The 14,276-nt window shown below is 46.4% G+C and overlaps 1 protein-coding gene across 6 annotated transcripts; it reads right to left on the bottom strand.

Moving 5' to 3' along the window:
• Nucleotides 1–1,456: 1,456 nt before the first annotated feature.
• On the bottom strand, nucleotides 1,457–13,655 carry TXNL4A (thioredoxin like 4A). Of its 6 annotated transcripts, none has more exons than XM_068563097.1 (4): nucleotides 13,603–13,655; nucleotides 13,156–13,324; nucleotides 5,825–5,928; nucleotides 1,457–1,876 (listed from the first exon to the last, which is right to left on the bottom strand). In XM_068563097.1, exons 2-4 carry the CDS (start codon nucleotides 13,306–13,308, stop codon nucleotides 1,705–1,707), a joined length of 429 nt encoding a protein of 142 aa, XP_068419198.1. In that variant the 5' UTR covers nucleotides 13,309–13,324; nucleotides 13,603–13,655; the 3' UTR covers nucleotides 1,457–1,704. The 6 variants fall into 6 exon arrangements, with proteins under 6 accessions (XP_068419198.1, XP_068419195.1, XP_068419197.1 ...); XM_068563094.1 differs by having other exon boundaries at nucleotides 13,084–13,324; XM_068563096.1 differs by lacking the exon at nucleotides 13,603–13,655 and adding an exon at nucleotides 13,555–13,573 and having other exon boundaries at nucleotides 13,084–13,324.
• Between the last annotated feature and the right edge of the window lie 621 nt (nucleotides 13,656–14,276).

The following is a 14,276-nucleotide window of genomic DNA, read 5'->3' on the forward strand; positions in this document are numbered from 1 at the left end:
GCTCCAGGGCATGTGGGATCTTCCCGGACCAGGGCTCGAACCCATGTCCCCTGCATTGGCAGGTGTATTCTTAAGCACTGTGCCACCAGGGACGTCCCGGAAGTATATTATTGAGTGTCTCTTATATGCCAGGTACTTGGGGTCACGTTGACGTTTTTTCATTAGCACCTCATTTGATATGGTATTATACTATATTGTAAATGGGAAAATTAAAGCTAGAGATATTAAACTGCAGATTTACATTTGAATTTTATATCCATTTAAAAGTACACTCCTTCGTGTGAGCGTGTAGCTTTTTTTTGTATTTGTTGATGTCATTCTTTGGTATGTACTCCTCATGTTTCAACAATGAGTCAATCTGAGGAGGCAGTGGGTGTTTTCACACCACGGAGGGCCCACCAGGCACTGTTCTAATTGATCTGCGTGTAGCACACGTCGGACAGCAGACACCATCACCCCGTTCACACTGGAGGAAACGGAGCTCTGGGGGCCACTCGCCCAAAGTCCTCAGTAACGACAGAGCCCGGCTGTGAAACCAGGTAGGGGCTCCAGGGTGTGCCCCCCACAGGCCCCGGGCTGCCTCCACGCCGTACGCCCCCTTTCACCTCAGAGGCTGTGTGCCCTGAGATGTGCCCGTGAAGATCCCAACCAACAACACGCTGCTGGGATGAGACTCAGGAGAGAAACCTGAGATCGTGATAAGGAAACTAGCTACACGGATTGAAGGGTCACGGTTGCTATGGAAAATACGGTGCATTTAAGTGCATTAGATACAATCGTAGGAGGAATGAGAAACACCTCTTACTTTTTATGTTTAAAGGGAATCCAAAAATCATTATTTATTGCACTGTTTTTATAACCAGAAGAATAAAAGATGATTTTTCCCTTTTCCTGAACTCAAGCCTTGGGTTCTGCTGTGGGTCGAATTGTGCCCCCTGAAAGCTCGCATGTTGGGAATCCTCACGCCAGGACCTCAGAATGTGCCCTTTCTAGAGACGGGGCTGTTGCAGGTGTAACTAGTCGAGATGAGGTCATGTTGGAGCAGGGTGGCCCCCACCCAGTGGGGAAGCTTGCACACAGGCACGCACACGGGGAGAACACCGCGTGAAGACGAAGGCTGGGACTGGGGCGAAGCATCACCAGCCAAGGGACGCCGGAGATGCCAGAAGCCAGCAGGGCCAGCAGGGGGCTAGGCACAGACTCCCCGTCAGGCCCCGGAGGACCAGCCCTGCCGACACGTGGGTCTGAGCCCAGCCTCCAGAACTGTGTCAAGTCACCGGTCTGGGGGCCCTAATTACAGGAGACCCAGGAAACTCAGACAGACTCTCACTGACAAGTGTGCAAAACAACAGCAGCCCCATGGGACCCACACCTGACCCTCACTCACCAGTGAAGAGTTAATTCTTGACTACCAAAATCGCTAATCTGTACACTCATCTTCATAAGAAATAAATGATTTTGACTGTTCCCATCACCACGTATTTTATTTATTTCAGCTAGATATTTACAGGTATTTGCTGATACAAAAATACAAGGACCAGGCAGACCGAAAGTTGGGGCAATGCCACCCTCACTGCAAAACCCTCCAGCTCCTTGAGCTACGTGTACTTCCCCAAACGCTTTCTCAAAGGCTTTAAATAGTTGAAAATATCTCCACGTGAGAACGACTCCGCGGCACCGCATGCACCAGGGCTGGGCGAGGGCTCAGTATCTGTACTTGGTGGAGTAGTCCTTCGGGGACACGACCAGGCCGCGACCCTTCCGGGCCCCCCGGTACACCGTCTCGATGATGTCGATCATCTCCTGCTTGTCTTCCATGGCCCAGTTGATCTTGTTGTTGTTGCCGGTGCCCAGGTCGATCATGATGTGCTTGTTCCTGTAGGTTGGGGAAAGGGGGTCGATGCTCATGAAAGTCCTTCTGAAACAGAATCCCATGAGAAACATACCTGTATCTCCCACTGTGAACAAGGACACACACAGTCAAGAGCGTCCACCACTGTTCAGCAGGCTGGAAGCCACCTAAATGCTGCTTAAAGAAACACACAGCTCCTTCCGCGTGCTCTGCACTCCCTAAGACCAACAACCCACAGGGCAATCAAGGCCAAAGGACACAGCTTCAGTCACCTGGAAAGACAACCTGTTTTCCAGAGGGCTGCACTAATTTACCTGAAAAAGGCAACGTATGCGCTTGTCATGGTGTTCTTGTGAACACTTGGTGTAAATTTTATTGAAAGCCATACTAATTGTGAAATAAATATGATGTTCTGCATTTCTATAATTCTTCGTAGACTGACCTTTCAAGACGCTTCTTTCTGAAATGAATTTATACGTGCACTGTATAAAATAAAGACATTAACGCGTGTTGTACCAGCTGCACTGACTTTTATCAATTTAGCTTCCTGTTTCTGCAAGGTTGTGCATCTGGCCCCCCGCTGCTGTTCCGTGGTGCGTGCCCCATCCACCCTGAGGTCACAGCGTGGCCTCCTTTCAGCCAGGGCGAGCTTCCAAAAGGCAGACCTGATGCTTCTCTCTTGCTGCAAACACTCACTTCCAGGAACCTTCCAAGTCCACACACTGGCCCAGGAAACCGGGCATCTGGGCCCCGCCCCGCTCTCCCCTCGGCACCCGCCACTCCCCAGCCCTCAGCTGTCCGTCCCCCCTCATCCTTGCAGGTCCCCAAACGTGCGGCGTGCGCTGCCCTGTGGCCCTGCCTGCGCTCGCCCCTGCTGGGATGCACGTGCTCATGCCAACCTTATCCAGCAGCCTTTGAGCACTCCCATCACCCTGTTGCACTCAGTGTCTGTGCCTCTGTAAATACCTGTTGCAATACTGTGATTTATAGGAAAAATATATACTTGGTCACTGTGAAGAATATATTTCTCATATGTATTTGGTCTTCACCCACAGATCCTGGCTCACAGCTGCCAAAACCTTTGGAATTTCCTGCAATAAGAGTGATGGGATATTTGGACTCTAGTCCTCAGTTCCTGAAGACACTTTAGGGCCATAAAGGTGAAACAGGTGCATAAGCACCCTTTCTGTCACAGTGAGTTTGTTAATGAAGGTGACTTCTAGATCCCACCAGCAGGGTGTCCAAGAATCGCCTGTTGGCGTAGGGAAGCCTGCACACATGCGCACACACACACACGTTGCAACTGGGCCTGGGAACCCCTTTATCGCCTGTCCCCTTGCATCTCCCTGGTTCCCTGTGCTAATTTACTCAGCTGTCGCCATCAGATGACGGTCTGTGATAGGAGGAACCCTGTCTTATCTGACTTAATGTCCCAGCACTAGACACAAAAGCCAGCAGGACTCTATACGTATATATCCTTGGTGAATAAATTAATTAAAATACTGTTACTACTTGTCTTAGAAACCTGGAATCCTGGGTCGCAGAAACAGTAGAAGGTTTTGTCCCCTTTTCCAAGTGCGGCATCAGTCCTAAACTATCAAAACAACGATGGCCACAGCGCCACTCGACTCCTTTCTGCAACCTCCTTCCCCATCAGGGCAGCCGCCCAGGTGGGCCCTACACAGTGCGGTGCCCACGGCCCACCTGGAGGGCTCTGGGAAAACGTAAGGAGCGCGGCAGAGAAGGCCGGGATTGCCTTAAACAGCCTGTTAGTGGAAACGTGGGCTTGGAAGGAGGTGGGGACGCGTTTCGGGGAGTGGAGGAAAGGGATCCTTGCTGCACAGAGGCAGAGTGTCTGTGCCGCTCCAAAGTCATGAGCACGGACCCCAGCCGAGGACACGTAAGCAACGTCTTGAAGGCGCCGCCTGGTTTCGTGCTGCTTATGGTAAAAGGAGGGAGACAAAGCGGAGTAAGATCCGTTAACCCACAAGATTTCTCAGCCTCTCCAGATAGCAAAAGATGCTGAAATCCAGAAACGGCTGCTGAACTGTGGACACAGAGGCCACACCACCTTCTGCTGAAACCTAGAAAAGACCTATAAGTCAGAATGTTCAGTCACAGGACAGGATCTTCCCCCAGGAAGCAGCCATCGGGCAGAGGGCAGCCCCAGTGCCCAGGACAGAAACCCGACTTGCTCAGGCTGAGAGGGACAGAGCACGCAGTGAGAGGAGTTGATGCAACCCCAAAATGCTGCCGTCAGCAAGCAGGTTAAAAATGAACCAGCTGCAAACGCCTTTCATAAACAAGGCAGAAAAAACTGGGTAGAACGCTCCCAGGGGCAGGCACTGGGCCAGGAGTGTGATCCCAGCACTGCATCAGAGCCCCCTTCCCAACCCTGACGCCCCCCGGTGAACCCAAATCGTTTCCTGTGCCTGTCCCACACTGCACCCTGGAGAGGGGGCCACAGATAAGGAGCTGTGTCCGGGAGCTGTGCTTAATGGGTCGCCTGAGAAGCCTCATCCACACCCCATTTTGCACATGGGAGGGATATGAATCTTTGGGAGCCGGAGGGCAGGCTGCAGTAGGCAAAATGCTAAAATAGCCCCTGCTGTTTCCTGCCCCAATCCCTGGGACTGTGCTACGATGAGACACCACGCCTCTGATCAGTTACACTACACTGCAAAGGGAATTCCGCACGTGTCCCGAGGGCTACTCATCAGTTGATTTTAAAATAAAGAGACTCTCCTGGATTATTGGGTGAGTCTAATCCAATCACAAGTGCCCTCTGAAAGCAGAACAGGAAGTTGGAGCAGCTGTACGAAAAGGACTCAACTCACTGCTCAGGCCTTCGAAGACAGAGGGGCCTCTAGGAGCAGAGAGGGGCCCCGGCGGAAACAGACCTCAGACCCCCAGTCACCGGGAGATGGATCCAGCCCACAGCCCCCGTGAGCCAAGTGGATTCTTCCCTGACCAACTGCCTACATGACAGCCCAGCCCGCGGCTCCGGCCTTGTGAGACCCCGAGGCAGAACCCACTGAGCCTGCCTGGACTCTGCCCTACAGACCTTGAGCTCATAAATGGTGTCGTTTCCAGCCACCAAGTTTGTTACAGAAAATAGAAACCGAATACACACCCTGCACACTCCACCCAGACCTTCCTCGACCATTAGGGAGCTCTGCTTCTGCAGTATGGCCTAATGTTCATATTGCTACTTACTAACTTTTGTAGTAACAATAAACAGTACGAAATTTTGACAAGTAAAAACAGTATCAAATGGTGATTTCTTTCCAAATTAAACTTCCACAACGGAATTTTTTTTTCACTCATGATGTTACTTAACTTTATTATATAAATACCATCAAAGGTATTTGCATCTGCATCAGACTCTTGTGTACCTAACCAGTACCGTGTTTTCCTTTCATGCAAAGCCTGTCAATCATGGGTACAAATTAATTTAAGGCGATTAGGGAAAGTCTATTCCTTGAGCCAATGACTGACTGACTAGGGTACACAACAGAATCTTTCAGCTGATAAAAGATTTTTTACAAGATTTTGCATTTATAAGCAAAGTAATTAAGTACAGGTTTTCCTCTTGGATATCACAAAAGGATGCTAAATAGAGTCATTGATACATTTAAAAAGTGAGTTATTTTAAAGACATTTTTCATCAACAGATTAAATGTAAAGGTATCTTAAATTTCAGTAAGAACATCTTCCATTTAATAACACTTCCCCTAGGTTCCTGGGCAGTTATTTCAAAAGGGTAATTTGTTACTGAGTAAATGCTAAAACTGGAATTGTTACTTTGAAAATTATTTAAAAGATTGATTGCCTGGTGATACAAACTATATTATGATATGACTACATAACCGACTTCCTCCTAAATAAAAGAATCTAAAGATATCTTGATTGCATTAGACTTCCAGACCATCTATTCAATTTAAACAACAACTTTAAGATAAGAGAACATACCTGAAGAAAAACATGACAGTGCACGGATCGTATAATTCATACATTTTGTTGAAGTCAGGTACTTCTGTAATATCCACAAGATAAATAACTGCGAAATTTTTAACCTAAAAGTAAAGGAGATTGGGGGAAAAAAACTAAAATAACAAATCAACTTTTTATTCTGTAAAAGCACATTCAAAAACAAAAACAGAAGAATTTGTGTATAACAGGACAATTTTCAAACTGACTCTGCAACATTTTTTCCCAGTAGAGCTGCCATGTAGGAAATTACTTCAAGAGGATCAGGGTCCTGAGCAACTGTCCATTAACATCTCACTTAATGTTTTTCAGAACAGCAAGTTATGAGAATCCTGCAGAAAATGTCCACAGATACATTATTCACGCTGATCTAGTAATAATCTATATGAACTTTTCCAATTCGTACTTTCACAAATACTGAATTACACACGTTAAACAACTGCTTTAAAACATGCCTTTGGAACTCAGACACACACTCCCCTCTTACTGAGGTCTGGACGCTTGCACAGACTAACGGCCTAACACCCCAAATCACACTGCAGGTAACTAAGGTTCTTTAATCTCTTCCGCAGCTGCAAGCTCATCAGAGGACATCTGGAAAACCCAGAAAACTGTAAATAAAACAACCTTCAACCCCAACACCCAGAGCTGACTGCTGAGAATATACCTTTACTATATTCTTTCCCATTTTTTCTGGTATATATGTTTATACTCTTTTAACAAAACGTGACCATAGAGTGATCACACTACAAGATTTTGCGTCCTGCTTTCACTGTGAGCGTCCTCTTGTATGAATCACATACTTTACATAAGAGAAAAACAAAAACAGAATTTTATGGCTACATAACCGTTCACCAAGTGGCTATGCCATTATTTTTACCATTCTTCTGTTATTTTCTTCAACTTCTCATGAATATAAATAATTCAGATTTTCATTGATATCAATTATTCACATGTGAACATTATTACCCTTAAATTCATATACATACTTCATTATTTCCTAAGGATAAACACCTAAAATAGAATCTTTAGAACAAAAGACATGACATTTTAAAGGCTCCTTATAAATACTGTCTCAATGCCTTTTAGAAAGCTTATACCAATTTATATCATGGGTTGAATTATGTCCTTTCACCCCACAAGAAGATATACTGAAGTCCTGACCCCCAGTACTCAGAATGTGACTGACCTGATCTGGAAAAAGGGTGCCTGCAGAGCTCAGGAGTGAAGGGCAAACGAGGTCATACTACAGTCTGACCCCTAATCCAATCTGACTGGTGTTCCTATAGGAAAAGGGCCGTGTGAGAACACACCAAGGGAGAAGCCACATGAACACGGAGGATTGGCGTCATGCACACCTATAAGCCAAGGAGTGCCACAGATCGTGGAAGACGCCAGGAGCTGGAAGAAACAAGAGGGGGTTCTCCCTTGAGGGTCTCAGAGGGAGCACGGCCCTGCTGACACCTCGATTCCGGACTTCTGACCTCCAGGCTGTGAGATAATAAATTCCTGTTGTTTTAATCTGCCCGGTTTGTGGTGCTTTGCTACAGCAGCCCCCGGAAATTCATAGAAAATGCACAACGTTTCTTCATATAAAACTAACTCTAAAAACCTAACTGTAGTTTACAGATGAAATAATATGGTAGTTGGGATTTGCTTTCAATACTTCAGCACGAAAAGTGTTTGAGGGGTTAAACGGTACAAGACTGACAAAATATTGGTGATTGCAATAGGTACAGAGGAGTTCACTGCCCTCTCCCCTTTACTTGGGAATGTGAAGAAGTATTTAATACGGAAATTTAAACCACCATCACCCAGAAAAAGAAGGGAAGGAAGTTTACATTTAGTGGGCACTCCTTCTGCGGACAGACCTCGGTGCTGGGGTAGGGGAAGAACAGGTGTCTCTCCCAGCCACCCCACATGGCCCTTTCCTGGTGAAAGGGGAGAACACACCTGCAGGAGGCGGAGAGAGGGAGCCGAGCACCACGTGTTCACGTGGCCGCAGGGGCCACCGAGGCGGAGGACCGGGCAAGCACAGCCACGCGCTGGCGGAACTGCTTCCTGGCAAAAGTTGCCCCGCTGGTTTTTAAGGTTCTGCCCACATCCAATTTCGCTAAGCAGACATATTTTATTTCTTCCCACATAATAAAACAGATATTATAATTAAAAAGATAGATACTAACATCACAGTGTAACCAAACACACACACACACACACACACACATCTGCCTCCTAAAGCATAAAATGACAATCCAACAAGAGTCCCAGACACCCTTCAATCCAACGAAAGCCAATTGGTTCTGGTTCCTAGAACCTCCGAATCTCCAAGTTAAAGCAGAAATTGACCGGAGAAACCACATTCTCTTAAAAGTTACTAGAATATATCTCAACTAGTTCATGTATAAGGACATTCAACTATCCCAACTCAATGTCATATAATTTTCACACTGTAAACGCTGGTTTTTATGTGAGACTTTCTAAAAAGGCCTTATTTTCTTTTGCCTTCAGCGATGAGTAAGAAAACCGTAGCTCATTCAGAAGCAAAAAACAACTGACACTACAGGATTTCATTTTCTCTTCCCCTCCACATAAATCACATCATGGTCAATGTGAAGCCTCACAAGGTCGGGAACCACACCTGCGATATTTATTGAAAGAATGAACTTGAGAAATAAACTTATATTTCAAAATTCAGGAAATATATTATTGTCACTATGGCCTTAATAACCTAATCCTGAGTTCTAACAGACCTGCATTAAGAGATGGTCTGGTCCCGCTTCTTCCTTAGAGGAGGTGCCCTGATGGGCCCTCCAGCCCCTGCAGCTCTGGGAGGAGAAGGCCCACAGCACCAGCTGGCCTTTCTCTCATTCTGTGACCCTCCCAGCTTCCCTCCTCTGGAAGAGCTTCTCCTAAAGGGGGTTGCACGGATTCTATCATGATGCTTTCTACATGGGCTGAACTATCTCTCCAGAATGTTTCACATCAATTAATGAATCTGCAATTAACTATAACCCTTGTGTATTTTTTATACAAAACTGAAATAAGCTAGGTGTCTATGATCTTTTCTCCATTTAAAACATGTCCGTTTTGAAAACATAGAAATGGAATGGAAACATCACTGCTTTGTTTCCAGCCCAGTGTTTTTAAAACAAGTTATATAATTTAAACGTACATGACAATCAGGAAATTCCCTGGCGGTCCAGTGGTTAGGACTTGGCGCTTTCACTGCCAGGGCCTGAGTTCAATCCCTGGTTGGGGAACTAACATCACACAGCCACGCAGCCCGGCCAAAAAAAAAAAAAAAAAAAAAAAGTATATGACAGTCAAATAAAATCAATAGTATATAAGTGCTTTAAAATGAAAAGTAAATGTTTCCCTTTCCCCAGACCCACATGTTCTCTTGTGAGAAAACTGCATACATTCTGCTTTTCTCCAGCTAATGTCATTAACCAATGTTTCCCCGTGTCATTAAAGAAAGCTCTTAGGAAATCATTTTTAATGGTCAAATAATATCCCATTCAGGGGAGAAGATGCTCTGCTTTAAATCCTAACGCCCCATTTCTGAGCCCGGACAAACTACTTTGTGGCACCTGCCTCGGGGAGCTGCCGTGAGGACCACACAGGGAGTCCGTTTCCCGCCTATCACCGTGACTGGCCCACGTGCCACACGCTGGAGATTACGGTCATAAGCTGCTCCCCCTTCACGGGGCATCGTGGTTCTTTGCAGCTTTGCTACCAATCGCAGCAACAGTCTCAGGGAGCCTAAGGCATGGCTGTCCTTCGGGCTCTTCACCCAATGCCGAGCTGCTTCCCAGGGGCGGTACCAGCTTCACTTCTGCCTGAGTGTTAGATCGGCTTTCAACGTACGCCCTAAGAGACCTTTGATACACCTGAAAAATGACAGTACACTATTTTAACGTGTGCTTCTTTGAAGTTTATTTAACCGTTGGAATTTCCTTGTTTTTTCCAGTTCTGTGCCCATTTATGCACAGGGGTCTTAACCTTTTTAAATGGTACTTTAAACTGACCTGCAGGAGTCTACAGTATCTACAATAATATTTTGCCCACTATATTTGCAGTAATGTTAACCAGCTGTTGCAGAGCATTTTTTTTTAAATCAAGAAGCAGATGTACAAATTTCCCTTCTATTATCAAGTTGTTTTCTAGTGTATGTTCTTTTGATTGCCTAAAATAGTAACTATCCTTTCCAACCCTGCTGCCACACACTTTACAAGCAGGCTGCTTCTTCAGCAAGTCAGTGATTACGCAGTTCAGTGGTCCTGCGTGCCGCCAGGTGCCTCCAGGTTAATGTAACTCGTGCAGATCACCAAGGCTGAAGGCCGTCGGTGCTGCCAGCCACCCTTCCACCTTCTGTACACAGCTCCTCCACTAGCTAAGAACCCACCTAAAATTCTGGAAAAAAAGTTCTTGACTGTCAGTTGGCACTATGTATTTCTGAAGTGTCAATTTTTACATTTTTAGATAGTTCACTTCAAAGCCATCAAAAAACTGCAATGATAACTTCATTTTCTCAAATTACCGTTTGCCCTGATTGGCTGTTGGTTCCTATGAGATTCCTCATTTGAGCATAAATTTCTGCTGATTCAACCTACTTTATCTCATGCTTAAGAATGACCCCCTGAAGTCATTCCTAAGTAGTTCCATGAATACATTTACCTTATGTACAATCTAATTAGCACGTATGGCTATGAGATAGTATCACTGAGGTTTTGCATATTTTAAACTCTATCTGTATGAGCTTTTTAAACAGGCCAAAATTAAACATCCCACTTATTCTTACATATAATGGGATTTAGAAACAGTGAGCTGCGGCAAAGTGCGTTCCTACAAAATGGCAAGACAGCTCAGAAGTACACAAAATAGTCTCACTTCGAAGCTGTGCGTAAAATCACCCACTAAACAGGAACCTTTATTTTGGTTATCACTCTACCAAACTCCAGGCATCTGTCAAATCTTTAAACATATCTCTATGTTTTCCGTACAGCTCAAAACGAGCGCAGCATGCGGCGGGGCTGGAGCTACCAAGCAGCGAGTCGGTGAGCCCCGTTCCAGGAGGGACAGTGCGGTCAAGGCCAGCCTCAGCACTGGGACTCTTACTCACTTTAAAACAGCTGGGGTATCCAAACAGGGCTCGCAACAAGACGAGGAAGATCCCCCATTATCTGCCGTTTCTGCAGAGGGAGATAGACAGTTAAATTGTTCTTTATACTAAAACCTTAAATTTCAAAAATTCCTGTTGCGCTTCCCCGAAAAGGGCTTCCAGAATTATAAACTCATATTCTGCCCTTATACTAAGTAGAAAATAAAACATTAATAGTCTTGTAATGCATTTCAAGCTTGCATTCTGAATAACTATACTATAATATAGTATTGAAAGTTTATTAAAATAGAAATCCAAGTTTTGGACAAAAGAAATGGAAGAACTTAAAAGACCAAAGAAAAGCACTCAAAGTGAGCCCAGTTAAACTGTACCAAGAGAGCACGTCTGCTAGTACTACAGCGATTTGGTCTCTGACTGATATATAGGGATTAGAAAAGAACAGTTCTGGTAAAAGTCCCTAAAAACTTACACTGACACAAAATCTGCCTCCTAGCTAAGAGCACCTCGCTGCGTTTTGCTCAGATATGAAGAGCAAACAACCCTCGCGCCTCTGCCATCCTAGCCTCGTGCTGGGGGCAACCGGGTCTGGACAGCCCCTGGTGCTCATGCGCCACCTGTAAGGCAGAATCCAGAACACACACCGAAGTTACTTCAGGGTCAACACAGCAGTGATTCGCTCATTGAACAGTCTCTTTGTCCATCTTCACTGCAGTCTGCAGTCTCTGCCCTTGACTACTGCAGCTTAAGCCCTGCAGACACGACTCCCTGGCACTCTTGACCTCTGACGGGACTGGGAGGACCCCTGGGGGAGAATCCTGCTCTCCGGAGTTCCCCAGGCACCTCCTCAAGCTCCCTCAATGTCTTGGCGCCCAAGAGGAAGAAGAGGGGAATGGCTATAATCACAGCACTCCTACTCTGACCCTGACCTCGCTGAGGGGATTCTGAAAGTCATGTTAGAATTCCCTGGGGAGCTTCTTTAAAAAGCCCTTTCTGGACCTCGCCCCAGACCTGCAGAATCAGGATCTCTGAGATGCACTTTGGTAAGTATTCCAAGCGATACTTACGCTGACAGACACAGAAGGACAGTCCCTAATGTTCACAAGGCCACCTCCCCCAACTCTGCCTGTCCCACCAAATAGGAGATAGTGAAAATTACCGATGGCAGGTCAGATAATTTTTCCTTTCCTAAATACAAAATATATCCTTACACCTGTTACTCTTTACTCAAAGGCATTATTTTAACCCAGCCCATATTAGCATATCCTACTCCTGTGAAAGAAAAGATGGCTTCAATGTTTCTTACTTTTACTCTTCATTAAAATGAATAACCTCTCAAATTATTATGGAATATTACTAAGTTAAATATTTTATTAACATCCTTTTGCCTTTTGCCCTATTGCTACACCTGCAAAAATCTAAATCAGAGTTATCTTAGAATCCCTCTGAGACAATTATAGAAAAAGAATTAAGCCCTGGTTATTCAACAGTGCCCTACAATTGCACTTTATTGTCAGCAAACAAAGGCCACAGACAATCCAGTGTACTAAATTTAAGAATTAGGAAAATTAGCTCTAACAAGTATAGTTCTACTTTCTCCCAATGTTTCCTGCATTTCAGTCACTCTAAGCTATAAATCGAGTCACTTGAAAGAGCACGGGTGGGGTGAAGAACCGATCCAAAGAAAAAGAACGGGATTTACTATGCTATCAACATAAATGTTCTGCTTTATAAACGCAACAAATAAACATGGCACCAAAAAAAGGACAATCCTTTTAAACTAAGCTATTCAAACTAAACTAAACTAAACTAAGCGTATTCCTACGCTCCTGCCAAAGTCTGCAAATGTGTTTTGCTCTGGGCACTACAGATGTAAATTTTTGAAAACACCCTCTCAGTTAAAACCCCTGTAAGTTCATAGGAATTATGAACTTCTTTAGGGGGGAGAGATCATGAACTTCTTAAAAATTTGAAAATCTATGGAAAATTCTCCCAGAAAAGAACATAAGCTATTCTGACCAATTTCAGGGAGCCCATCCTCACATCCCAAGGGAAGACTGTCCGTTTGTGAATCCTACTGCTTCTCTTTCACCGGTGAACGTGCCGCACTTTTAAATCTTACCGGCAAAGCCATCCAGCATGATGAAATGACCAAACCGAAGGCAGGACGCGTTGGGAGGCGGGGCTGCGTTACCTTTTCAGCTATGCTGTACAGAACCTCGTCCATCTTCATACAAGTAGGGTCCCAGTCGTGTCCAAACCGAATGACGACCACGCGGTCTTCTTCCGAGAGGATGGCCTGATCCACTTGCCAGCCATTGTGTAGGTGCGGGAGCATGTACGACATCTTGGGGCCGACGGGTCTGCGGGAGGGAACCACCGGCCAGCTCCTCCCGGCTCCAGCGCGGCTCACCCACGGGGCCCCCCACCCCACGGAGACCCCACCCCACGGGGCCTCACCCCGCGGGGCAGTCGGTGCGCTGCCGGGAAGGCCAGGCCCGCGTCCACCTCGTCCCCGGACCCCGACCCCACCAACGGATCGCCTCCGCCCCGCGGCCCAGAACCCAGGGCGAAGGGACCCCTGGGGCCGTACACCCACGCCTCCCTCGCCACCCGCTCCGGCCCTCGGCCCGGCACGCACACTGGGCCCTGCGGCTCAGCGGTCCTTCCGGGCGTGGACGCGCGCCCGCGAGTGCGTGCGCGCCCGCGAGTGCGTGCGCGCGCCCCGGGCCGGGGCCTGGGGGCCGACTGGGCGCCGCAGTGATGGGAGTGGCTGGGAGGTCCTTATCGTGAGCGGCTCAGAGGCGGTTCGGCTGGATAGGGCTGGCCCAGACCTGCTCCCTCTCCGGTCAGTCCATCGGAGTCTGAGCTCCTACGGTGCCACCGGGGCCCGGGGTGGACGGACCGGCCCGCCGGGACCCCGGGGTGGACGGAGAGGATGGCATCGCTGAGGAAGGGCTCGTCCCCGTTTACCCCCAGACGAAGTCCCCCAAATTAATCATTTTGGCGGTCACGCTTTCCAAATGTAAACACAGTTGCTTTACTCGTCAAAAGCAAGTAATTAACAGAGGAGTCCTGGTAAGACTCACATGCGCCCAAATAATTTATTTAAATTAGTATTTCTAAACATTTTTTATTGTGGTAAAATATATATAATATAAAATTTACCATTTTAGCCGTATAGTTCAGTGGCATCGTTGACATCCTTGTACAGCCATCACCACTCCAAATACTTCTTTTGTTAAAAAGCTTTGTTGAGGTATTATTCACATACCATAAAGTGATTCCCCCATTTCAAATAAGATGGGTTTTCCC

The sequence above is a fragment of the Eschrichtius robustus genome, chromosome 14 (assembly GCF_028021215.1).
Source record: "Eschrichtius robustus isolate mEscRob2 chromosome 14, mEscRob2.pri, whole genome shotgun sequence".
Classification (NCBI taxonomy): domain Eukaryota; kingdom Metazoa; phylum Chordata; class Mammalia; order Artiodactyla; family Eschrichtiidae; genus Eschrichtius; species Eschrichtius robustus.

Bases quoted from the DNA above. Each gene is read 5' to 3' on its own strand.
- TXNL4A (XM_068563094.1), bottom strand. From the start codon at position 13,308: ATGTCGTACATGCTCCCGCACCTACACAATGGCTGGCAAGTGGATCAG. The intron at 5,929-13,083 runs GTAAGATTTAAA...CTTTACTTTTAG, and splicing joins CATGCTGGATGGCTTTGCCG to GTTAAAAATTTCGCAGTTAT. The intron at 1,877-5,824 runs GTATGTTCTCTT...CCCAACCTACAG, and splicing joins ACTGTCATGTTTTTCTTCAG to GAACAAGCACATCATGATCG.